The sequence below is a fragment of the Phaenicophaeus curvirostris genome, chromosome 1 (assembly GCF_032191515.1).
Source record: "Phaenicophaeus curvirostris isolate KB17595 chromosome 1, BPBGC_Pcur_1.0, whole genome shotgun sequence".
NCBI lineage: Eukaryota > Metazoa > Chordata > Aves > Cuculiformes > Cuculidae > Phaenicophaeus > Phaenicophaeus curvirostris.
Genome location: NC_091392.1, coordinates 163,436,309 through 163,462,280, shown reverse-complemented (window position 1 = coordinate 163,462,280; position 25,972 = coordinate 163,436,309). Strand labels below are relative to the sequence as shown.

Genomic DNA, 25,972 nt, shown 5'->3' with positions numbered 1-25,972 from the left:
GACTTACGGCTGGACTTGATCTTAAAGGTCTTCTCCAACCTAAACGATTCTGTGATTCTATTATCCCACTGCTATGCTTGTTAGAACAGGGCTAATCTTCAGTTCTAGTCCCACCAACAGTGTAGCCCAGATGAGAACTAATAGGGCAGTCGGAGACACATAGTCTGGTTTTACCATACAATGCAGCAGTTTGTGAAGTTACATTCTATGTCTTGTCCGTCAGGCTCCTGTGCTCAGTGGAGGGAGATCCTCTAGGGGATGCTGTCCCTGAATTGAGCTGTGGATGAGCCTCTCTTTTGGGTCCCTAAAAGATTAACCCCAACAGGCTGAAATCAGCCTCTGTGAATCCCGTCATCTGCCCATCTCAAGGTACAGGGTGTGAGGGCACTGAACTAGAGGGATCCAGAAGTGGGATTAGATTGTGAGGATCCAGCTCTGTTGCTTTTGTATTGTTGTGGTAGCAAGTCTCAGCAGGAGGATGACCAAAGACTACATCTTTAAATTTAAAGAGTGACATTCATAAAAACATTCATATGTGACTGTGGTCCTTCAAAGGAAGGCAAGCTAGGCAAGTTGCAGAAGTTTAGTTTAACACAGACAGCAGAAGAGAGAAAAAAACTTAATTAGTCATTCCTAGCATAGCTAGTCACTGTCCAGACAGTGCAAGAATATTCACAGCTACAAGACAGCTTAGTTCAAGCTGTGAAGCCTAATTTGCCCTATTGCACTAGCAGGTGATGACAGTGTTTCTTCAGCTGAATGTTAACAGCGAACAGAAATCGTCTGTCCACTGCAAGACATTATGTTTTCCTGGAAGAATAAAAAGCAGCAGGAATGGAAACCAGTTATCTTCTCTCTTCCTGTCCTTTAACACTGACTCATACCCTCATTTGGCTTGACTTCAACCATGTTCTCTCTCAGTCCTCCAGGTAGTTGTTTTTTATTATTTTCCCACCTTGCCTATGGTTAAGATGGGGAGAATGCAAGTCCCTCTGAATTTTCCTACAGTCTCTTGCACTTAAGGTCTTATGCATGAAAGAATTTCATCTTCTTCTTTGTGTGCATGCAGCACCATGTTTTGCCCTAGAAGTCAAACACAACCCTTTCAAGATAAAAAGGTAGCTCACCCTGGAGAACAATCTGTCCTGAGACCAACCATCCTTTTTAACAGGCTAAGGAAGCTGACCAAATCTTTTATCCCATGAATTTCTGTCTAGAGCTGAGCTTCACAATGAATTAATCCAAAGAATACAGAGAACTACCACAAGAGTTTTATCACAAGTGAAAGCTTGGATGCGTTTATGTGGCATTGGCACTGGAACAGGTTGCCCAGAGAAGCTGTGGATGCCCCATCCCTGGACATGTTCAAGGCAAGGTTGGATGGGGCTTTGAGCAACCTGATCCAGTGGAAGGTGTCCCTGCCCAAGGCAGAAGGGTTGGAACTGGATGGGCTTTAATGTCTTTTTCAACCCAAACCATTCTACAATTCTATAATTCTATGACATTCTTGAAGCTTCAGTACCTTTTGTTAGCCAACAGGAAAATAATGTTATTGCACAAAATGCCACTGCAGCCAGATTGGTTTGCGCATCACTGCTCTTTTGTGAATTAGCACAAATTAATTTTCACATTAACCTGCTTACAGCCATGAACCCTGCACTAGGTGCTATGGGATTCAGTTAATTACAATAATAATACCTTTGTGCTAATTACAGGGACACACCAAAAAGGTTTTTGTAGCAATACTAACCCATTTTATAGTGTGTCGGCCACTGGCAGTAATGAGCTTCATCTGTCCCAATTACTATACAGTAATTTCTTTAAGGTCTCATTACTGACATTTGCAGACTCTTTCAAGAGGTTTTCACTTGCCAAACCATCCTTGATTGCCTGTTTAGTTGTGTCCCCCTTTTCTATTATTTTTTGTAATTTTACTTTAGTATTAGTTTTGTAATGCTTCAGTTTGCCGTATTATTTATTCATATTTATTGTGAACTAGGTGGAATGGTCTTTTGAGCAGCAAAAATAGCTCCAGATGAGACATTAGGTAAAAAATGCAGCTGTAGAAAGACAGTTTGGGGTGGTTGAAGTATCTCCATCTCTGGGGATCTTTAAGAACAAATTAGACAGACATATGTAAAAAGATAGAATTGTGACTTTCATCCCCTGAGGCCTTTCTGCTCCCTCTCTGCCAACCTCTCTGAATCCTCTTCACTCTGAGAGCTCAGACTCATGCCCCAGTTGCAAGTTTCTGATGCCTGGCATCTACATAAGTTTGTGCTGTTTGTCCTTGGAAACACCAGGAAGTGTAATTTGAAACAATCCCATATAATTGTGGTCTAAACTAAACCATTGCCATTTGCTTCAGAAAATGCATTCAGTCGCTGCAAAGCAGATGACATTTAGGAACTTGATCACAAATCCCTCTCTGTAATGCACTCCTAGATGATTTTGCCTGAGTCTTTTCATTTGATCTGAGTATATCTCTTTCTTAGAAGAGTGTGTGAAAGAAATTTGAGCAATTCTTTATTCTCCTAGAAATTTCTTAAGTATTTATGTGTTTTGACCATTCCTGTCCAAACTGTCTCTAAAAGCTATATGGATGTGACATTTATCAGCACTAAGCGCTGTTTGATCACATAAGTGAGGGATGATCTTGATCCACTGCTTTTTCCTACCTGCTTCACCCTGGACAATCACAAGTAGTGAAGCAGAAAATCAGAGACCCTTGGAGAAATGAGCCAACCAAGGCTGAGCCAAAACAGAGTGTCAACAAAATATTATGAACTATCACCATTTCTAGCAACAACCTCTTCAGAAAAGGAAAAACCAGATGTCAAATAAATCTTACAGTAAAGACATAGGCTGTGATCATGAAAAACTGTCACTATATAAAAAATTATTATTACCCCACTTAAAATGGGTCCAAAAGAATTTGCCTTTCTAGAGGGAACATGGAGCTACTGTACAAGTGCTGTCGCTATCTGTAGGCTGAAAACTGTGGGAAATTCTGCACAAGTAAATAGTTAGCATCTGACACAGCCCCTTTTTTTCTCTCTTCCTCTCAGGAAGTCATTTGATATTGCATAATATAGGACACTGCTATTTAAACTAGTCGAGATACAGATTAAATACTGTAACGAAGGTAAAAAAGCCAAATAAAGAAGAGGCAAGAATACCAGAAAAGACTGAGACAAAGATTGGATCATTTATTTAGCAAAATGGAGATTGGTAGGTGAAGTTGTGTTTTCTCAGTAATTCAGTCATGAGAATCAATATCCAAGGGAAAAGAGCAATTTACACAGAGGAGCTGTGTTGGTGTAGAAGCCAATAAGCATGCTTCAGCTGCATTTATTTGGATGAATGAGTCTAACCACTTGAGGACTGGATTCTGTGTGGTCTTCCAACACTCACGATATGCCAAAACTGAACTAATTTTAAGAAACTATTTGAACAGTTTATGTACAGTAGTTTAGGGTTTGATTTTCTTTGAAAGCAGGAATTGCACTTGATTCAGAAGACCTTTTCCAGCTAAGTTTTTTATGCCATTAAGGTGGGTTTCTGCGGTTCTGTGAATGATGAGGTTAAGAGTATCAGCAGTAATTGCAAGACATCTGTTGGTATTACACTGATTTTTCAGGCATTATTCCAATTATACATAATCTGATGCTCAAGTTAATCAACATTTTAGAGTATCCAGACCATCAGCTAAAGACTCTTTCTAATTAATGGCCAATCGCACATCATATATGTTTTCAACCTAGATATCTTATTGCACACTACTTAGAATATTCGTTATGTGTTAAGTGGCATGCTGGGAGTGTGACTTATCCTGAGGCAGTATATGTATTTGTCTTGTTCAAATATATTTAGGCTTGTAACATGCTCAACTATTGTATACTATTCTATACTATAAATACTATGCTATAAAAGCTATAAACTGATATCTTTTTTCCTAGTCTTTGCTTAGTTGTCCTTTTTAATTCAATAAAGTGTGCCAGGAAGCCTTAGGAGAGGGCTGAAGATATCCTTGTCTGGAAGAACAGCACAGCTGAGTACAGGAAAGTGAAGTATACAGGGGGAGGTAGTTTTTACCTAGCAGATATTGAAGTCAGAGACTGAGTCATTTATTAGTGGTACTGTTTGATGTTGGCAAATGGAATTAATCATAATAGGAAAACAGTTCAACCCAATGACTATATACATGTTTATTTTCATAACACTTTTGCAAGATTCTGGCTGTGTTATTAATGGCTCTTCTGATCTCTTGTGCCCTTGCTGGTCTGTAAGGCTATCCTGTTACATGAAAAATTGCGTCAGATAACATTGGTATTCTTGCTACTATTTTGTTTTCTGCTTTAGCTTATAATTTTTAAATGATTTGTGTGCTGTAGTTTTCAGGGGTTTTTACTGTAGGCTACAGCTTTCATGCTGGCTTATGGAATCAACCAAATCACATTAGCTTCTCCACCACTCATTTTCAGAAGGAAACCCTTTTTTTTAACCAAGTATCTTTTAGCAACTCCCTTTTTATCTCTTCCCACTCTGAGTATATCAGGATTTCAAGCAATATAAGTTCAAAACTGGCATATGATGTCTTAGATGTGAAAGTTTTGTGTAAATTTTCATAAGAGTTCACTTGTGAGTTTTGAGCCCCCATTTGCACTAGGGGAAGTTCAGATTAGACATCAGGAAAAAACACTTCACCAAAAGGCTTATCAGGCACTGGACCAGGCTGCCCATGGAAGTGGTTGAATCACCATCCCTGGAGGTATTTAAAGGAAAAATGGATGAGGTACTCATGGATATGCTTCAGTAGAGGACAGATATAGTTGGACTCAATGACCTCAAAGGTCTTTTCCAACCAAAAGATTCTATGATTTAGCAGTATGGAGTTTGTGTTTTTTTCATTTTTATCTGAAATTCAGGGAGGACAGACTGGTCTACATTTCCAGTTTTATTTCAAAAATATTGTTTCGCAATTCCTAGGCAGGTTATATGCCTCCTTAATCACAATAAGTTACTATTGATTCAAGATATGACCGAGCAGGATTTTACCCTTTTTCTTTTCCCAACACAGTTGAGTACGATGGCATTTTATGCACACAACAGTGCTAGAGAAGATGCCACCTGCCTCAGCCTGCCCCTAGCTGCATATCGCTCTATCCTACCTCTTCACATTTGCAGGCAGTTTTGCGTTCAAGTGCTTTCCAATCTGCATCAGTCAAACTGAGCTAGATTAGTATAAACCCACTAAACAGACTCACTCAGTCCATTCTTACTGACCCGTATTTCAGAAAACTCATAAGCCATGTAGCTGATGGATGGGCCTCTTGGAGACTTTTGTAAGGAGGAAATTTATAAACAGCTGGATGTAGGTAGGAATCATTTACCATCAGCATCTGAAATAGAGGAGTATCTACCCAATGTAGACACGGGGTTACTCAAGACCACCAAATACCTTTACTGTATTGTCATGCCTAAGACATTCTAGCAGCAATCAGCTCTGTATTTTGTTTCCTCATTTCAGTTCATGTCTTTAAGAGATGGAAGCAGGGTAAAGCAGCATCAATCATTGAGAAGATATGGCCAATCAGTATAATATGCTCAACTCCCAATAAATAGAACTGCTCTTAGTAAAAAGCTGAAGCATGACAAATCAATGAAGCAAAAATAACAAGTAACAGTTGCCCCAGGAAAATGGTTTTGGATAGGGAATTGTGAAAATTGAATAGAAGTCTGAAAATGAGATCCTCCACCACTAGCCATAAGCAATGGAATAGCTAAATGAATTAGCTTAGTTATTAATTAAAATTAGGATTTGTTTCTTTGCAATGTCCCACATAAATATTTCTTGAGGAAAGAGGATTCTTATGCAGGGAAATTTTCTTTTTTTTCACCTTGACAGAGTTATTTTATGCCTAAAACACCAAAGTTATTTTGAAACATATCTGCACTGTACAAAACAGTAACACCTACAAAGCTATCAAGGTTAATAAGACATATGCTGCTCTGCTGGGCAAGCGTGGCTGTGCAAGCTGGCTGCCTGGGGTGAAGTGATGTGCCCAACTTTTCTGAGATTTCACACTGTGCTGCCAAGGCAAAACATGTGTTGTGATATGATTGCTTGAGATGTAACTTTCTGCTCTTTACTTGCCTTGCTCGTCCTTAGGCATGCATACACACAACGTTGGCCAAGATGTTAGCTCAGTGTGAGCACAGATGCATCCATTCAAATAAAAGGGGATATTTATGGAGAAGAGAAGGCTGAGGGAAGACAATTACTTGAAAGGAGGTTGTAGTGAGGTGGGTATTGGTCTCTTCTCACAAGTAACAAGTGATGAGATGAGAGGAAATGGCCTAATGTTGCACCAGGAGAGATTTAGATTGGATATTACAAAAAAATTCTTTACTGAAAGAGTGGTGAAGCCCTGGAAAAGGTTGCCTAGGGAAATGGTGAAGTCCCCATTCCTGGAGGTGTTCAAAAAATGTGTGGATGTGGCACTTCATGGCATCATTTATTAGGCACAGTGGTGTTGGGTTGATGGACTGGCTGATCTTATAGGTCTTTTCCAACCTTAGTGAATTTATGATTCTGTGATTATATGATTTAAGAATACAGTAAAATTCCATGCAAGCAAAAGTTTCCCAAAATCTTGGGAGTTGTTTTTAGAAGCTGTTGTCTTAAGCAGTTGAGGGAAGCTTCAAGAATTTCCTAGCTGGGAAAGTGCAGGCTGACACTTCATATGCTAAGGAAAGACTTTAAGGGAATAGGTATAATAACACCACAGTGGGATACAAAGTCCTTGTCACTCACCAATAGCTTGATTTATTTTAGTACACTTCTTTCATTAGACATGCATTATCTGAAACTAAAGATTCTAGAGACTAATTTGGATTGGAATAATATTCCCATGACTAAGAATAGAGCACAATATTAGTCTCCTAAATGTATCGTGGGAGGAAGACATCTCTTCAGGTGTATTTATATTCACAACAAACACAATATGAGGGCTGTATCTAATGGAGCAACAGATGGAAGAAGCATTATCTTCAGTAATAAAGCAAATTAAAATAAAGTAAGTGCTGAAATTTAGGCGGTGAGGCCAGCTACAGAAAAAACATACAGGGTGAAATACTAATTAATGACAGGCTCCAGTATTAATACCTGTAAAGGAAGACAACCAACCAGTATTGAAGAACGAAGACATTAATGGCCATTCTGTGCTGAAGTTTTAAAGGCCAAAGCAATGAGAAAAATCAGTAAATGTGCCCGTATCATTATTTTTGCATGATTCCTGAAAAGGTTTTTAAAACGGTTCTAGCAAAAAACAAGCAGATATATTCAAACTAGTAAAAATTAATAAAATGTAAATGCATCTTCCTTTCCCCAGTACTGAAGTCTACGTTTTTAATTTCTTTTGGCTGAGCTTAAGGGAATTAAATATCTGATCAGAAATAATAACATAACTTGTTTGATTGCTCAGTCTGTCATGAATAGATCAAAGCTATTTGATCAACATCTTCTCCAATAAATAATGCACACTATTGTATTGCCTATTGATGGCATCAGAATTGTTTGCATTTTTTTCTGTCAAGTGATGAATTAAGCCGATGTTAAATCTAACTGATCTTTTGGACTTGTTTAAAGGATACATTTGCCATATAATTTGAGATCCAAAGCAAACCCTGTCCAGAATCCTGTCCTTGGTGGTGGCCAACACCAGACATGTAATCATAGAATTATTTAGGTTGGAAGGGACACTAAGGATCACCCAGTTCCAACCTTCTGCCATGGGCAGGGACACCTTCCACTGGATCATGTTGCTCAAAGCCTCATCCAGCCTGGTCTTGAACACTTCCAGGGATGGAGCATCCATGATGTCTCTAGACAACCTGTTCCAGTGCCTCACCACCCTCACAGTAAAGAATTTATTTCTAATATCTAATCTAAATCTTCCTTGTCTCAGCTGAAAACTTTTCCCCCTCGTCCTACCTCTGCACTCCCTGGTAAGGAGTCTCTCCCCATCTTTCCTGTAGGCATGGCAGAGGAAGATAAAAGCAGCGAAGAACTGTACCTAACCATAATACGTACGTTTGTTTGTTCAGAAATCATCACAGACCACAAAAAGTTTTCACCATCATTAACTTGCTGTGTAACTGCTTGGAGCCTCAGACAGCTATAGAATTGATCTCTTAATCCTGTAAAAACAACAGTGAGGGTACTTTTAGCAAAAAAAAATTGCTTAAAATAAATATTAAAGAAAAATTTGTAAACAGAAAACATAAAATACTAGCAGTTCATAGGGTTTTTTTTTCAAACTATCTCATTTTTTTATATGTATTGCAGTAATTTCAGAGGTTTCCAGAGCTGTGGGATGCCAGGCCCCTGGCAGACATAGCCAAAGATGTGATTTCCATCTAGCACACAATCTCTGCCCTAGGTGCCATAATATGATGGAACTTACTCTTCGTCACTCACCCAGGTTCACACTGTAAATCTGCAGAAGACCAAGAATCAGACCATTCCTCTAATGTCTTGTTGCTGGTCTAACCTTCCTTTCACCTCCATATGAAAAAACAGTAGTGACAGGATAACACTGTGGCAAAGGGCAGAAATATAAAACATTCACTGTAGGAAGAAATACGTTCTTTTATTTCTTTAAAACTTAAACCATTCAGCCAAAACACCAGCTAAAAGGAGGCAGGGGTGGGGGAGGTTTACATAAATAGTATAAATAATTTTAATGTAATAGTAGTGTAATGTAAATTGATATCTCAGATGTCCAAGGCAATGGTTTCATAACTTGTCATAGTGGCGTAAAGTTCATTTTCCCATAAACAAAAGAAAATGTCAGAAGGTTTAAACTGGCCTGAATCCATCAAAATTATGCCGAATTGATACTGATGGAGAAGCTGGTCTGGCAGTTATTTCTTTATTACAGTGTCTAGAGTTATCCCACACAACATTTTTGAGGATATAAAATTCCATCTCTAACTAATGTCTGCCTAGTTTTTGTTTTGTTTTCAGCAGTACAGTCTTTTAAAATCATGCAGTTCGAGTTTTGCTTCCCTTTTGCCCCCTGACAGAGTCAAAGAGATACATACTGCCTTCGCCAGCCTCCCGCTTCCGTTATAGCAATCACTGCTTCACCATTTGCTGAAGTGTGTTAGAGAAGCATTACTGCAGAAGCACAAAAGCAGCAATTTGGAAATCTGTTATCATCTAGAAGCAAACAACGATGATCCTGAATTACACAGAAAAGCAAATTTTGATACCTGCTGACAGAAAGAATTGCTATCTTTCTAAAGGTGCCAGCACTATAAGCATTCAAGCTAATAAAGATTTGGACTGTGATGCTCCACTATTATTTTCACTATTGTGTAACACATCAGCATTTCAATTGCTTATCTACAGTTCTAGGATCAGGGCTCTTTTTTTACCATGTTTTCTAAATTCTATAAAAGCTACAATCTTTATTATAAACTTAAAAATTAAAAATAACAGTAATGTAGCTTTGTAAAATCCTGCAACTCCTTCTTACAGAAAAGCTGCAGCATTTTTATTCATTTATCACAACTACTCTTCATCTAACTGACCAAAACTAGCATCAAACCATCAGATCTAAAATCTCTTTCATTGCAGGTTTTAGATATAGAAAATACTTAATTTTGACTATGATTTTTTAAAAATGTCTTGAGATTCAGTTTTTGCATTCATTTTTAACCTCTCAAATGCATCTAAGTCTTTCAAGAGCTTTCTTGTATGCTTAAGTATCATAGCCTTTTAGGCCATTATTGAAGTGAATTGGGGAATTTGAACCTAAAATTTCAATATGCTGATTACTTTAATTGAAAAAGTCCTTATTTGATGTATATGATAGGACTCAGGTCAAGCAACACTCATCCCAACAGTCCTTAATGTCTGTGTATCCACCATGGATGTCACAAACTCACGATATTGTCTTTCACAGCACATGGAGACACTTCAGTGTTGAGTAATCTGACTCACAACATTTTGCATACTGAGCCAGATCATGGGCCACCAAAGCTAGTCAACAGAAAACTTAAAAGGAGGAGGATATGTGTGTTAAAACAACTCCTTCCCATAGTGTAGATACCCACCCACGCAGTGGTAAAAGGAATGGCAGGATTTTAGGTATCTAAATCACTTCAGCAGTAAAAATATTGGTGACTGCATACTCTCAGATGTCAAAGTGGATCAAGCAATATTTCTTAGATCATAGTTTTCATCTTTGTCAGCGAAACTTGAAGTTTTAGTTTAAGCATGTTAGTGTTAGGGTTTGGGTTTTAATGCGTTTTTTAGTGGTGCTGTCGATTTACCTTGCTTTGATTTCTCAGTATGTGAAAGCTCAAGGTGCTTGAAAATTACTCCAAAAGGTCTATCCAGTTGTTTTAACATGTGTCGGTGCTTTGGAAAGCCAAATGATCACACTGACATTTGAAGGTTAGAATATATGTGAGTCCTGGATATTGCACTTGGCAAGCTGTTGGAATGAGGTAGAAGGAAAAACTCCAGCCCCCCATTCACATATCCAGGCCAATGAGTCCTGTACAAAGCAGACAAATGTCAGTTGCTCAAACTGGTGTTTGTATTTGATAAATACATTCAGTTTTGACTCTGGTTGAACTCAGTGACAATTTGCACTGTAGCCATTCAAGCTGCCTGCAGGAAAGATAGGGAGGGTCTTTTATCAAGGAGGGCAGGGATAGGATGAGGTGGGGACAGTTTTAAGATGAAAGAGGGGAGATTTAGATGAGATATTAGGAAGAATTTTTTTTCCTGTGAGGGTGGTGAGGCAGTGGCACAGGTTGTCCAGAGAAGTTGTGGATACCCCATCCATGGAGGTGTTCAAAGGCAGGTTGGATGAAGTTTAGAGCAACCTGATCCAGAGGAAGGCCATGGAACTGTATGGTGTTTAAGGGCCCTTCCAACCCAAACCATTTAATGATTCAATGTTTCTATGACTCTTCTCTCTCCTGACTGCCTGGAGAGGCAAGCAGAGCCAACTTTAGAATATAGATCTGTGGAAAAATGGTCACTTGCTTGGGGCCACATGCAGAGCCCAACAAGCCAATGGCAGAGGCCTGAAAAATGTTTTTTCCTTCATCTGGGCTGTTCCTTACAGCAGCAATGTCCTCTCCCACATCCAATGGCAAAAGCTCCACCTCTCCAGCCTTAGTGAGTTGTAGTTCGATCCTTGGAACTGCTAAATTAGGTCTACCTATGCTGCCACAAGACCTGAGCAAGCTCTAACATGGAGTATGAACAAACACCTCCCTCTATCTCATCTGTCCTGTTTATTAAAGCATTTCCAGAGCCGTGGACCAGCATAAACAATATCATCATCTGGTCTGGCCCCAGCAATAACGCAAGTCATATTTTGCTCACTCATTTTTGACTTTTCACTAGATGCATAATTTTATCAGTTTCTTAATCTACCGAAGTTAGTTTGTTAGTTAGATCATTAGTGAATCAGGCAACAGGTACGACTTTCAGAGATTGATTTGGTAAGTAAAATTCAGTGAATTGTGCTAATGATGCACTCCAGCAGCAATAAGTTCCTTTCTTTAAAGGGCAAGAAATTAGTGAATCAGCTGTAACAGTATTTCTTGTCAGCATGTCACAACCTCAGGGTCCTTTTAATTGTGTAGGAGCCTTGAAAGTGTGTTACTTAAATTCAGTGCTGAATTTGGAGGAAGCATGATTTGTTTTCTGGACTTTAGCGCTGCCACTTATTCACACCTTGCAAATACAAAACTATTAGCAAACAGCTCCTCTGGAATGGCCCCATATATACAGAAGTGTTAAGAAAAAAGGACCATTTCTCAGTGGGAGGTACTACTGTAGCAGTTCTGAGGGCAGAAATGGAGCCTTTCTCTTTCTTTTTCTTTCACATTTCAAATGCAGCTGTCACTGTAATATCCAGGCATCAGCAGGAGAACTAGGAGGGCTGAGATTAAAGAAGCTGATCTGATCTGATCTGGGTTAAATGCTACTTGCATTTATGATCTAGCAATTTTTGGTCCAGGCATTTGTAAGGAGGAAAGGATAGGTGTACATTTCTGTATTTTTTGATGAATAAATATGAAGAAGATATTGTGGGAAAATATAGACCCATCAATTTGGTTATTTTCAAATTATCTATGTATTTCAATCCAAAGGAAAAAAACATCTCAAGAACACTCATTTTGGGTGAAGCAATGGCACAGGTTGCCCAGAGAAGCTTTGGATGTCCTATCCTTGGAGGTGTTAAAGGCCAGGCTGTATAAGGCTTTGAGCAATCTGATCCAGTGGAAAGTGTCCCTGTCCATAGCAGAGGTGTTGAAAATGGATGATCTTAAGGTCCTTTCCAATTGGATGATCTTAAGGTCCTTTCCAATTGAAACCATTCTATGATCCTACAAACATGAAGTAACAGAACTACCATTAGTACTGCAGTATTCTCTAATATCAAGCAGGGACCATTAGCTTGAACCCTGCAAATCAACCACACATTTATTAGGCAAACTATTAAGATATGTTGTGGTTTCAAAATGTTTTCGGGGAAAAAAAAGAGGTTATTAAATTCAGAGTAAATTTGCAGCCAATCAACGTCAGTTAACGTCATTTAAATCAAAAGTGTGCTCTGAAGTCAAAACATAAGTTATAATATCATAATATCATCATATGATCAATCTGTACTCATCCGAGTATCACATGAGCTGATGTTCGAATTGGAAATAGCTGGATGCTGTGCTGCAGAGATTTTCAGTCCTCTCTTCTGACTCTCCAGATCGGTGTCTAAATCTGGGAGACACTCCCACACCTCACATACAGAGTCCTCCTAGGATACAGTTCTGTATTGAAGGAAAAGCTGCTGTTACAGCTGCTCTGACGTAAATCATTCATACCTTTGGCCTCACCCGGATATAAAACATCACAGAAGCTGAATTACACTCTATGTTTCATTGTCTTCTTCAGTGCATCCACATGTGAAAAAGACACAGTAACAATCCTTAAAACTGTGTGCAGAGGACTGACAATGCATGAAGAGAAATGCAAGCTTTTTGATTTCAAGTTCACCTTTCCTATTTGCCAAGAAGAAATGTGAAATCTGCTCTAATGAAGTATAAGTAAAACAAAACCCTACTCGGAAAATAATTATTTACTAAATAAATTCTAGAGCAAGGGAATAGAACAAATATGACTCACAAAGAGCAAACTTAAATCCTACACTGGGAAAAACACTTCAAGACTAAATTCCACTTTAGAAAACAATATGGGTGTGTGGGAGCCTTAGTTCCTTTGTGAATTTGAGATTTAAAATCACTAAGACGTATAAGGATGTATGCTAGGTGAAAGAACGCAAGAAATAAGCCACAAAGTAAACCTCAAAATGAGTGTGCATGTAGGAGTGTCTTTTCTCCTGATAGGCAGAATTTCAGCTGCAGTCAGAGCAGTCATAGATGTGTGGGAAGAATGAAGAGTTTCCTACCATAGCAGCAGCTACTGTCACTTTTACAAACTCTGTACGTAACGCCAAAGAAGCTCTATGGCAAGGGAGTTAAAATGCATCAAATAAGAAGAAGAAAAAGGGGGAAAAAACACACACAAAAGCCCAAATCAAACCATCCTGCTAAGCCATTTTGAAGGTAACTAGTGTCTATGCAAAATATAGGATCTTGGAAAGGTCAGGTTTTATTATCCAATGAAAAATAAAAAGGCACTGAATAAAATGAATTAGTCTTTGTTGCAAAGCATCTAGACATTCTGGGAACTGAGCCAGTGTGAACAACAAACGATCAAACAAAAATAATGCTGAAATTTCTGCTAGGAGAAAATGAGAATATTGCTGTCTTACAGCATTCTCGCGTAGCTCAAACAGCAACAAACATGTAGTAGACCAATAGGTTATAAATGTACAGTAAAGATTTATTTGCTTAACTGAGAGGTGGTGTGATCTGGTGGGATGTACCTTCATCCTTTAGGGAAGGAAAGCTTGGTGCTGGTTTAGCTTCTGCTCCAGTCTCACTGTGGGGAAACATAGATCCTCCTATGAAGCAGGCAGTGAAATAAAACACTGAGATGCAGGGAACATCTTCTCTTTGCTGGCATCAGTCTGCAAGACCTAACTCTTCAAAGTGTCACTGACTCACTGAAATGGATTTTGTACACCCCCTCAAGTTAGTCTTCTAGCTCGCGTTGGTAGATTTCCTGGGTTTAGGTAGAATTATGACTCTCTGTTGCTGGAGCACTGCCCGTAGGATGTCAGTTTCAAAGAATTAGATCTTATCTCCCAAACTTCAACTTTTTTTTCTTGCAACCCAAAACTTGGCCCATTAGGTCAGGCAATGAGGAAAGGGAATGTGCCAGGAGGACAGACCATTGATGACGCTGTACAAGGGATGCGTCCTCTCACAGAAGAGCCTCTCCAAGTGATACACCTCTAGCAGAATCCTTACCCCAGCACTGGTGCCATATTACTTGTCAGCTGTTCATAATGATTTTCAAAGCTATCAGCAGAGTTATGGAGGACAACAAAACCTGCAAGCTGAGTTTGGGCCATTCTAATGCAGCTTAAGCAGGTCTGAAGTTTCTGGAATAACCCATCCTGAGATCCAGCTAGGACTACACCTGTTTAAAAGAATCAGTCCTCAGTAGGCTGGGTAAATGAGGTGACTTACTGCTCACACAACAATTTCACAGCTGCTTCAGGGATAAATAGGCTCTGTTGTATCATCTGCTTTAGATCAGTGGGATTTTACACTAAATGCTTGATTTACTTTCTAGTAACTTCAGTGCATCATCCCACTGCCCATGACAAGGTATCTTGTTCTTTGGAAGGGGGAAGAATATAGTGGAAAACTGTTTTCAATATCATGTTTCCAAAGTGAAAGATATTTGGTAACACACTTTAAACCTGAAACTGCAGGAGAGAAAGACTAGCTAATTGACTTTTCACACAGTCAGAACTGAAATGTTGAGGTACCACAATAACGAGGTCGCGTATTTACCAAAGATAATATATTAATGTGCAGTTCTATTAGACCTCAGTTTTCAGGACATGCCTTACACTCATTAATTTAACATTAATTTGAATTTAGCATCCCTAATGATTATATAGGTCAAGAAAACTAAAATATCTTTCTTCTCTGCTTTTTTTTGTCTCCGTAGAGTACGCTCGGTTTGAGGCAAAAATCCATGACCTGCGTGAGCAGATGATGAATCACAGCATGAGTTCTGGGTCCGGATCCCTGAGAACTAATCAGAAGAGGTCACTGTATGTCAGGTGAGCAGGGAGAGTTTTCTCCTGGGAATATGTGGCAGCTACCTTGTCTGTGTCTGACTTGAGTGTTGTGGGTGTAGCAAGGTGGAAAAGAACTTTGAGGAACTGAATTGAACTGAGCTGAGAAATACATCGATCTTACAAGCGCAACATCATTAATATGAAAATTTGCTAAAGCCTTATTGCTTAATCCAATTATTTCAAGTTGTTTTCAAAGAGCATTATACTTGTATAGTAATTTGGTTTTGTGAGGTGGAGATATCTTACCAGTTGTCAGCTTTTCTGATATCTTAGATGGATATTGTGATGTGGTGGTGTATTGCATTTCTGTGTTAGGTCTTGCCCAGACATGGAATGATTGTTCTTATAGAGAGTACTTTTTCACCAAGACCTTGTTCTTACAAAGCTAGGAATATTATATGCTATTCTAAATGCATGACAATCTGCTGCTATCAATTTGCATGTGTTTACCCTTCTATCAGTCTACAGTACAAAGAATTTACCATCTACCTAGCAAGATCAAACACACAAGATAATATGTTAAACGAGCTGATGTATGTTGCTTAAATGGGGTAGTGAATGCCATGGGAATTGCCTAGCTGTGAGCCAGGTGGTAGCAGCGGTTGTAGTTTTGCTTTGGGTGTGCAAGTCTGTTGCCAGAGTCATTGCTGGCTGAAAGGCTGGATGTTGCCCAATTGCCCCTAGCAAAGTTCTTACAGCCACTCAACCCTTTTGGGACTCAAGGAGATTATGGGACTCTGTGACAAATACTTTAATAATCTTAATGACTGCGCTTCTCTAGGCTTTTCATTTTCATTTCTCCCCCCATGCTCAACATGTAATTTGAAATTCCTGACAGTCATGAAGTAGAGGGAAGCAATTTGTCAGCCTCCAGGTAGTGATAATTATTCATGGGGGAGTTAATTCAGGTGATAACATTGCAGAGATCCAATTAAGGCTAAATTCTACATTTTGTCATTATGCCCTCAGCATGAAAGGGTAAAGTAGGAGAGAAGAAAGGAAAAACTTAAATGTTAGCAAGGATGGTCTTATTATAATGGCCAGAAGCCACATTAAGCACTAATTGGTACTGCTGCCAGAAACAGCAATGACTGAAAGGATATGGATCACTATTACCAGTGACCTTGCTATTGAGCAAGGTCAGGTTGGAAGTATTACACTTTTTGATGCATCTCCAAACTTCTCTGACCTCTCCAGCTCTGTGTTTACTTCTGGAGGTACCCCACCTGCATTGGTTTTTTTCCAGACAAAACACAGAGTGATTTTATTGTCCAGAGTTTTGGTCAGCCGCCTGAACTTGCATTTTACGAAAAGTTATAGTCATTGGACAGGTAGGGACAGATCCAAGCTTACTTTGCTTGAGGTAAGCCAGGAACCCAAAATGTGGTGAACAATGGTGCGAGAAATCTGAGCCAGCAAATGCAAGTCAATTCAGGTGTACACACAAATGCCTAATGCAGGGTCTTGAACAACTTAGTGGTCTGAGCTGCAGCAAAGCTCAGTTACCTCTGGGTCAGCATCAACGTGGCAAGCTCTGCTGAGAACTGAGGCTTATTATCTTGAGCACTCTGCCAAGCAAATATATCTGTGCTGAATCTGGACTAGCCTAATTCTTCTACCCAGCATTGCTCTGAGTGCACCGATGAGCCTGGTTTTCTGCTAGTTCATGAATTCTGGATGTGGTCTGCCTCACTAAGCTGATATGCCCTGATGCTTCACTGCAGGAATCTTTGATGTCTTAGCTGCATATCTAAATATCAGTTCTTAAACCAAAGGTGCAAAACCTGTTCTTTCATTCCAAAGTCTTTCCAAAAAATGCCCCAAATATCTCAAGAGGAAAACTTCATAAGCCTCAATTGGTTTTGTTAGCATAAATTCTTTGCAGTCAAACCCACACAATGGGCTGTGTCCAACTCTGAGAAGTCTATTGGAGAGGCTCTGTGTTTTACATATTATTATAATGTGTTTGCAGTGCAGCAGCACCTGCTGCATTGTGCTAGGCACTACTAGTTCAAATCATATACACTAATTACAAAGGTAGTTTGTGTCTATGTTAGGCATTAAGGAAAAAATAAATGTGGGTTCACAAATGTGCTTGTATTCAGAGATGGAAATTTTCACTTTATGCATAAGCTCTTTACAGCCAGTGTTCCATGTAAATATCTGGGATTTATCATTTTTTTGTATTGTTACAACTCAGGACATTTCTATTACAATGGATTATTTTGGTCAGCTTGTGCAAAAGAACTAGAGGCAAATTACCATGGGTTGCAAATCTGTAGCTGTAACGCCTTCCCTATGATTCAAGTTTGCTGTTTTCCTTACTTGGGGATATAGTGATATTTCTGTTCATCACTGAGTACAAGCAGTTGATTTTCAGCCAGAGATCTTAGTCAAAGTAAATAATTATGTTCTAGGCAGTGCAAGAAATTAAACTCAGGTCTGTAAATAAACTAAGGTCTGTATAGGTTGTAATAATTGAAAATAAATATCAATATCTGCTCATAGAAAAGCCAAGAGGAAAACCAAAACTCTATGAACGGATTTGCCAGTGGATGTGGGGTTCATGGAATGCAAGGTTTTCTTCTTTACCTTACAGTCTGTGATCATCCCATCCAACCCCTAATAAAAGGGCATAGAATTTTTGATTGAAATATGTGTTATATTAAATGACGTAAAATATAATATAGGGATAATGCATTGGCTGTAGGACTGTATGTAGTTTACTGAAATCAATTAAAAGGCACACTTCAGCAGTGTATACAACCACTGGAAAATGATCAAGAAGAAATTTTGTAGCTCTTTGGCACCATCTTTCATCTGTGCATGGTTGGGTTGGAAGGGACCTGAAAGTTCATCTAGTTATAGTCCCATGGGCAAGACACTTTCTACTGGATCAAGTTGATCAAAACCTCATCCAACCAGGCCTTGAGCACCTCCAGAGATGGGACATCCGTGACTTTTCTGGGCAAACTGTGCCAGTGTCTCAACACACTCACAGTAAAAATTTCTTTGTAATATTTAATTCTTCCCTCTTTCATCTTGAAATTGTTCCCCTTCATCCTATCCCTGCACTCCCTAATAAAAAGCCCCTGCCCAGCATTCCTGCAGGCCCCCTCTAAGTACTGGAAGTACTCTGGTGTCTCTGATTTTTATTAGTTTTTTCTTTTTCTCATCTCAGTCTGTCTTTCTAATGCCTCCTGGAATATTTCCCAGGAATTTCCTGAAGTGTTTTTTCAGTACTTCCTGTTCCTTTTGTATCACAGACCCTATTTTCCTCTTTGGGTTGTCATCAGAAAGTTTACACCACTAAAGGCAAAGTATGATGAGGCTTCGGGGCCAGACGGAGCAGTAGGAAATTCTGTTAATCTTTTGGGAACCCACATCCTCTTGTCACTAAATGTCTCTGTTGAGGAAAAGAAATACAGAAACAAAAGCAGAAAGCAAAAGAATAGATATGAAACAGAGAAAAAAATTTATTATTTGTAATTTATTTGTTTGTTGAGGTGACTTAACTTCATTTGAATTCAGTAACTGAAATAAAAATCTCTTATTATCCTTTTAATTCATTGGAATTCAGCCATCAGCTCATAATTAATGAGGAATGTAAACAAACACATTACCAGCTAATTACTGTGCTATATGCATACATAGGAGTTGTTTAGTGTTACTTGTGCAAATTCACCTCTTTTTTGCCTTTTTATCTTTTTGTCTCTTTGTCTCAAGGTTTTAAAATCTGCTCTTGTAAGATTATATATGCGGTTGTCTTGAAATAGATATGTGTTTTGCTTTGTCGATTACTACTGGTACTCTTAAGATGATGTTATTTAACACACAAGCTGTGCAACATGACAGCCTTTTGAAGACCTAGGCATCAGAGAAGTATAGTTCTTTAAAAAGTTTGGTGACTGCGAGCAGCTATTGCAACCTTAGTATAAAATTGCCAAGCTTTGGAGGAAACTGAGAGCTTCGACATGATGAAGGGATTTTTTTCTGTAGATTTATTAGATTCCTCTTGAGTTTAAAGTACTTGTGCTACGTATAAAAAGAAAATATGTTCAAGGATCACCTGACATCCAAGAATTTCCTTCTTAGAATCTGTTGTTGATTTACAGATGAAAAATAATGAAATTAGCTTAGAATAAAAAGACATGGCATCTTTTAATCTTCATTTAAGCAGGACAGCTTCTGAAACAATGACTGTAATTAAAAATTCCAATTGTCCAAAGCCACAAACAGGCACTGTGGAAGTGTATTGCTCTGCAGAAACAACTTGACATCTTGACACACACCACAGCTCTTTCATTCCTACTTCACTGCTTAAAATCTGTTTGTTACCATCGGTCACCAAACATCATTATACCTCATCATGGCTACTTGTTGCCCTACACAAAAAGACTGGTTGAGCTTACTGAAATGCAGATATTTCAACTTCAGCACTACTTTTAAATATATCAGCACAAGGTGAATTATACAGTTGGCTGTAGAGGTGGGTATGGAAATTAGAGCGGGGACAGGGCAAGATTCAACTGTAAATTCAAAAGAAGTGGTTCTGTAGCTGACTGTCCAGAGAAAACATTATAGTAGGAAGTTTAACCAAGGGCAGAGCTTCTTCGCCATAAGATGAGCAAGTTTAAGATCAATCCTTTTGTTCCAGCTATCCTGCATCAGTTATAAAAACTGTGTACAGTGCAAATAGATGTTTCTTAATCCACTATGGTTTTGTCTTGTAGCTAGAATTACTGCTAAACATTTCACACATTATGTGTGAAAAATGAGTGTGTTCTAGTTCATTTTTTATTGAGCCATGAGGAACAGAATCAAGATTTGCCATAGCAACTTAACAGCAGTTGAAATGAGGTCAAGGTTGAGGTACTTTGGGTTGTTTACTCTGATTTCCAGCACAATAAATTCTCAATTAGGCTTTAGACACCTTTACATGCATTTCCTGAACTTCTTAGAAATCAGCATGATGTCATATCACTTAGAGAGGCTTTGATCTTCAACAAATCACAGAAATTCTCACTCAGGGACTTGGTTGTGTTACAGCTGAAGGTTGGCTGAAATAGTTTGTGAAGACTGAATCTGGCATCTGGGGCTGGTTTTATATGATGACTGTTACAGCCACCATTCAATCTCCCTGTCCCTCCCATATACCAGTGAGCATCACGTCAAGGATCCATGGGCAAAATATTCCCGAGAAAGCTGTACGGCAGGTTGTAATGCAGTCTGAAATCCAGATGAGAAATGCAATTCTTAGAGACATCTTGGTACTGAAATCTGAACATGTGATAACATGGAAAGCTCTACTATGTAGATCTGGAAGGAGAATTGGGATGAAGTTATCATTTCATCAGGGCTTTTCAGAGGGAGGCACTGAGGGAACTAGAGAGACAAGTATGAAATGCTCATACCTAAACAGTCATTGCAAGGAGAGAGAATGTGTGTGTGTGTGTGTGTGTGTGTAATAAAGAAAATCCAATTACATGTAGGTTAGTGTTAAATATATGCTGTATCTACACATACATTGCAAACATCTTCACTCAAGCTAGTTACCTTGTTATTTCTCTTGATTCAGTGGAGTGCATTCAGTGCTTTTAGAGTACAATTCATCTCATCCAGAAGTAGACATCTAAAATTGCTCAGGCGAATCATGCCCTAAAAATGTCTGTTTCTCGCAGCTGAGTGGAAGGAGCCTCAGGTGATTAGCTGAAATGTAAACATCTATATTGGAAACACCTGAGGTTGCACAACCTGAATCCCCACTATGCTGAATATATTTCTCTTCTTCTCTCTCTCACACACACGGAGTATGCATATGCATATCCTGAAGAAGCTGTAACATCAGGCTCTCACTGTTGTCTGTGAGTGCTTCCACTCTGTGTTTTAGTAAGACACCATAATATAGCTCTGAAAAAGTGACAGCCCTGTTTAAACAGGCCAGTTTGTTCCATTTATTCTTATTCCCCAGAATTTCTTCTAAATTAACTGGCTGCTTTTGTTAGCACTATTGAGGATCCACATATGTTCGGTGCATGGTTGTCAAGCTGAATGAGTTTGATTCCAGCTATGGCATCATACATTTTTTTCAAGCTTCAGAGCACTGTAGGTCCATCTAGATTTCTGGAGAATGAACGTGAGTGAGTTTGGCACCTAGACATTACTGTTTGCTTTTGATGAGGAAATCGCTAGAGCATACATAGCCATGTCTGTACTTTAATGGCATGATAGAAGCTATAAGAATTCTCTTTAGTGAACGGTAAGTGGAGGAAAGTAGAATTTTAATACTTTTTATTCACTTACCTTGGATTCTTCCTACACAATTGAACGGTCCAAATTATATCATAGAATGGAAACGTGCTTTCAGAAAATTGAGGACATAATGCAGTAAGCTGGGGCTTATGACAGCACTTAGCAGACATGTTTGGAAATGGTCAGATAGGTACATGCATAACCTACAACTGTGAAATGGGCTGTTGCACTCAAAATGCCATTTCAGACTGGAAAATTGAAGCCTGCTTGGGACGTTCCTCATTTCACTTGTCCCGGTCAAATATGATTTCTGTATATTCAATTACTACTTCTCAGCTCTTCTTCCTCTGAACACAGAGTCTTCTCCAGATCCTACTGGCACCAGTATTTTCACTGGCTTCAGTGAGAGCTACTCAGGCTCAGAATCAAGGAAATAGTGCAAGGAGGGTCACTCTGTGTGCTTGAGAGATTTTTCCCCAGGTGGATGTTCAGAAGCTGAAGATATAATTAAATAACTATTCACTCAGGTATTTGTTAATTATCAGACACATTGAGGAACAGAGAAGGATGAAGGATATACTGGGATGCAAAAATTGTGTAATACAATGTGCAATAAATCCAGTAGTCATTATTTATTATTTTGAAATTCTTTAGAGCAAAAATGTCAGGTTTACAGAACTTGTGATTATCTGTAAAATGAAGAAGGAAAATGAGACCAACTCTTGACTTTGGCAATCCAAATACAATATTTTCTTATAAAAGTCAGACTCTTTATGTGCTTTGAGGATCATTTTTTTTGGCATTTACAAGAGGTGGGGCTCTTTATCAGGGAGTGCCAGGGATAGGATGAGGGCAAACAGTTTTAAGCTGATTTAGATGAGATATTAGGAAGAAATTTTTTACCGTCACAGCGGTGAGGCACTGGCACAGGTTGCCCAGAGAAGTCACGGATGCCCCCTCCCCAGAGATGGAGGTAAGGTGAGATGAGGCTTTGTACAACTTGATCCAGTAGAAGGTGTTCCTGCCCATGGCATGAGGGTGGGATCTGGATGATCTTTAAGGTCCCTTCCAACCCAAAACATTCTATGATTCTATGAAATATAACAATATGCTTCACCTGTACCCTAAGACTGAAAAAATCAACATATTTGATAGTCAGTTAAAACTATTAGCCACCTCGCAAGCTACTATAGTTTTTCCTAGCACTTACTATCTTTCTTATTCATCTGATGACTTTTTGCAATGTTGATGCTAGTTAACAGTTAAGGAAAATGAGGTTGTTCTACAGTTTTTAATAACATTTCACAGACAAAGAAGAAGCAGCTAATGGAGAGTGAAAACTGAACACGTAAACACATGAGTCAAAACAGTTTCATCTCTGTGTCTGATACCAGCTCTCTGCTTCACATCTTCATGTTTATTAGATCTGCTACTTCTTAAGCACCCTGTATGAGTCCAGCTGATTCCTTCCTGAGGTATTGTGTGAGGCACTGTTAGCTGCAGCATGACCCAACAGCCCAGCAAGCCTTTCAGCGAGGGATGCTTCTCCAGTTGTGCTGAAAAGGGCCAAGAAGCAGATTTATTTCTGTCCGTTTGCAGCCTTGCAAATCATTGAATACTTTTTGTTCGTGATTAAGAACTAAAGCATGTGGTACTGGACACCTTGAAGGGCGGAGACCCACATGAATAAATCACATCCTACAGAAGTCTCAGATAAGCTCTGGCTAAAGTTCAGAATATAAAGCAGCTCCACATCAAAGCCATTCCTGTCTAATTAATCTCATCTTTATATTGTTAGTAAAACTTGTTACCTATGAAATAACTGGCTGAGACCTGAAACCATGTCCTCAGTGCTGAATTATTTAATGCCTCCTGAAACAGCTTTTCTATTAGAAGCTTCAGTAGGAGTAAGTAGAACATACTTCTGGCCATTTTAAAGAACATCTTTATTGTTCTGTTTCATAAGTTATTGAAGTAATGTCCCAGAACAGGTAATGTACTTGACATAATGCCTGCTCTAAGGAAGAAGCACATCTTTTTCTTTTCTTAAAAGATACTTTAATAGCTTTTAATTGCACATACATTCTGCTTTCTAGTTCCCTAGTGGGCTTGCCTGCTTTCTGGGTCAAAGTCTCATCTGGCAGGAAAGTGTCAGCTAGAATAATTTCCAAGCCAGAAAATGATGATGAAGAATTTGGCCACATGTGCAAATAGGAATTGTTTGAAATTATTATAGCCATGACAGTCACCACTTCAGACAGCCTCATTTCGAAGCACAGACTCACAACATGATCTGTCAGTGCAGGAGGGGGAAGTGACAATGAAGATAAACTGTGGCTTAAAATGGCTGAGAGTGAATCAGCAAAACATGGATTTACGCTCTGCCTGTTCTATGTGAAAAAGCAGTTCTATCCAACAAACAGCTCTTCCGATGTTTCCATGTCAACAGCTATAACAGGACATGGTGAGTTTGTGCAGTTCTCAACTGGAAAAGTACAGGACAGTAAGTTAGATCATGAGCATAGAGAAGAAAACCCACTGAAGTAAAAGCTTGTGGGAATAGTCAAAAGCTGGAAATATAAATATGTGATTTGTCACAGTGGACAGTGTGAGAAGAAGAGATAAGTCTGCTTGGTCCCCATTAGAGTTTTGCACATGAAATCCTAAATGAAAAAATTCTAAAGACATTGTGGGACAGGTGCTCGGAATTAGCTGCCTCGGTACAAAACTGTGAACAGCACAGAAGCAGGACATAACCCTCTGTGAAAGGCAGTGGGGATTCCCATCTGAAATGTCTTCCAACAAAGATAAATGGGAAGGATTTTTCATCTCACCCAAGAAGTCCATTTATGAGAAAGGAGCCCAACCAAGATATGTGATGAGGCTAAGTGGGACCACTGGGACTTTCATTAAAAGTAGAAAGTATTGTATTAACTCTACAGTAGGAAGGATGTGGGGAAGTGTGCCTACTAGAGCTGGGTTTCATTGGGAGTGCCTGAGCAACTCCATTTGGTCATTCCCTGTCACCTCACTTTTGTAATGGGGAACAATGACCTGAAACAGCAAGATCAGGCCCTCCTCGTGTTGAATAGATCTCAGCTTAGCTGCAGCTGGTTTGCTAAGTTTGCAGTGCATTGTAGTTGAGTGGTGCTGGTCAGTAGGGGAAGCTGCTGCCCGAGGGGACCCATACTGCCGCAGGAGTCCTGGCCTCAGCAGGCTGTTGTGCAAAAATCATAGACTCATAGAATGTCCTGAGTTGGAAGGAATCCACAAGGATCATCGAGTCAGAATAAATGGAGTAAAAAAATATTTCAGAGAATAGAGTATCTGTGTGTCTATATATTTACTTCTCTGTGTGTATGTGTGTGTGTGCATTCTGCCATGTCTGCAACTTCATTTCTTGTGAAGACTGATTACAGGTCACACTTCTCTTACAAGTTCTTACTCTAACTGCTTTATCTAGCAAGTAAAAGAAGACTAATAAACAAAGTTTGCCAGATGTTCCTCACTAAATAGGAATTAAGATACTGAAACATTCACCCATTTTCCATAAATTCCAGTTCTTCTTCTTATGTTTTTCAGTTGACTTTGCAGGCAACCCCATTCCTTCACCTAGTATATTGTGCTGCTATAGTTATCTATACACCTGCTAGCACCTCACAATACCTAGCACTGTACAAACCACTGCTTATAGAGAAGGCAATAGTGTCCTGCTATTTCTGCTCTCACATCTTCCTCCTAGTTGCTCAAAAGGGTCATGGCACAGGGCACAGCAGCTGAAAGCTTTGTGAAAAATTAGGACAAAAGCAGTTGCTTGATGGAATACAATGATTTTTTTTTTTGTAACTTCATATTTCTAGCTACTTAGATTTTAGTTATAAGAGGTTGGAATATTTCTTACCTTGGCGTGCTGCTAATGATACACGTCCTCTCCCTTTCCAAGAAGTATCAATATTCCTTTCTTTCTCGGAGCCAAAAAGGTCTGCAATTTTAGCTTTTAAAAAGCTCTATCTCTGCAGACACGCTTTCTCTTCTTGATGTCCTTGAGACATTTTAGAATCCAGGTAGTGTCTGGAGTGACTGACTGTTGTAATTCTGCAGAGACTGTAAGACAATTTCTACAGATAAGGATCATAGGTTATCAATCACAAAATGGAAGCCCAGCCTAATGGCCATCAAGCAGTATTTTTGCTACTTTCTTCAACTTGCAAAGCCACAGTTCAGCCCTTTCTGCTGTTCCTCTCCTTACCCAGTCAGTCAGATCTTGGTTGCTGGGAATATATATGCAGTGCTGGGGAGGCCAGACCTTGAATACTGTGTTCATTTTGGGGGCCGCTTAGTACAGAAAGATATTGAGAGGAGGGCAATTAGGCTGGTGGAGGGTCTGGAGCACAAGTTTTATGCAGAGC

The 25,972-nt window shown here is 39.2% G+C and overlaps 1 protein-coding gene across 32 annotated transcripts in view; it reads left to right on the top strand.

Moving 5' to 3' along the window:
• DLG2 (discs large MAGUK scaffold protein 2) overlaps window positions 1-25,972 on the top strand; it is a 1,047,701-nt gene that overhangs the window by 937,083 nt on the left and 84,646 nt on the right. For all 32 annotated transcript variants that reach the window (XM_069879637.1, XM_069879628.1, XM_069879594.1 and 29 more), the window contains one exon: window positions 15,179-15,293. In XM_069879637.1, the coding sequence (XP_069735738.1) occupies window positions 15,179-15,293 (115 nt within the window). The remainder of the gene's footprint in view (window positions 1-15,178; window positions 15,294-25,972) is intronic.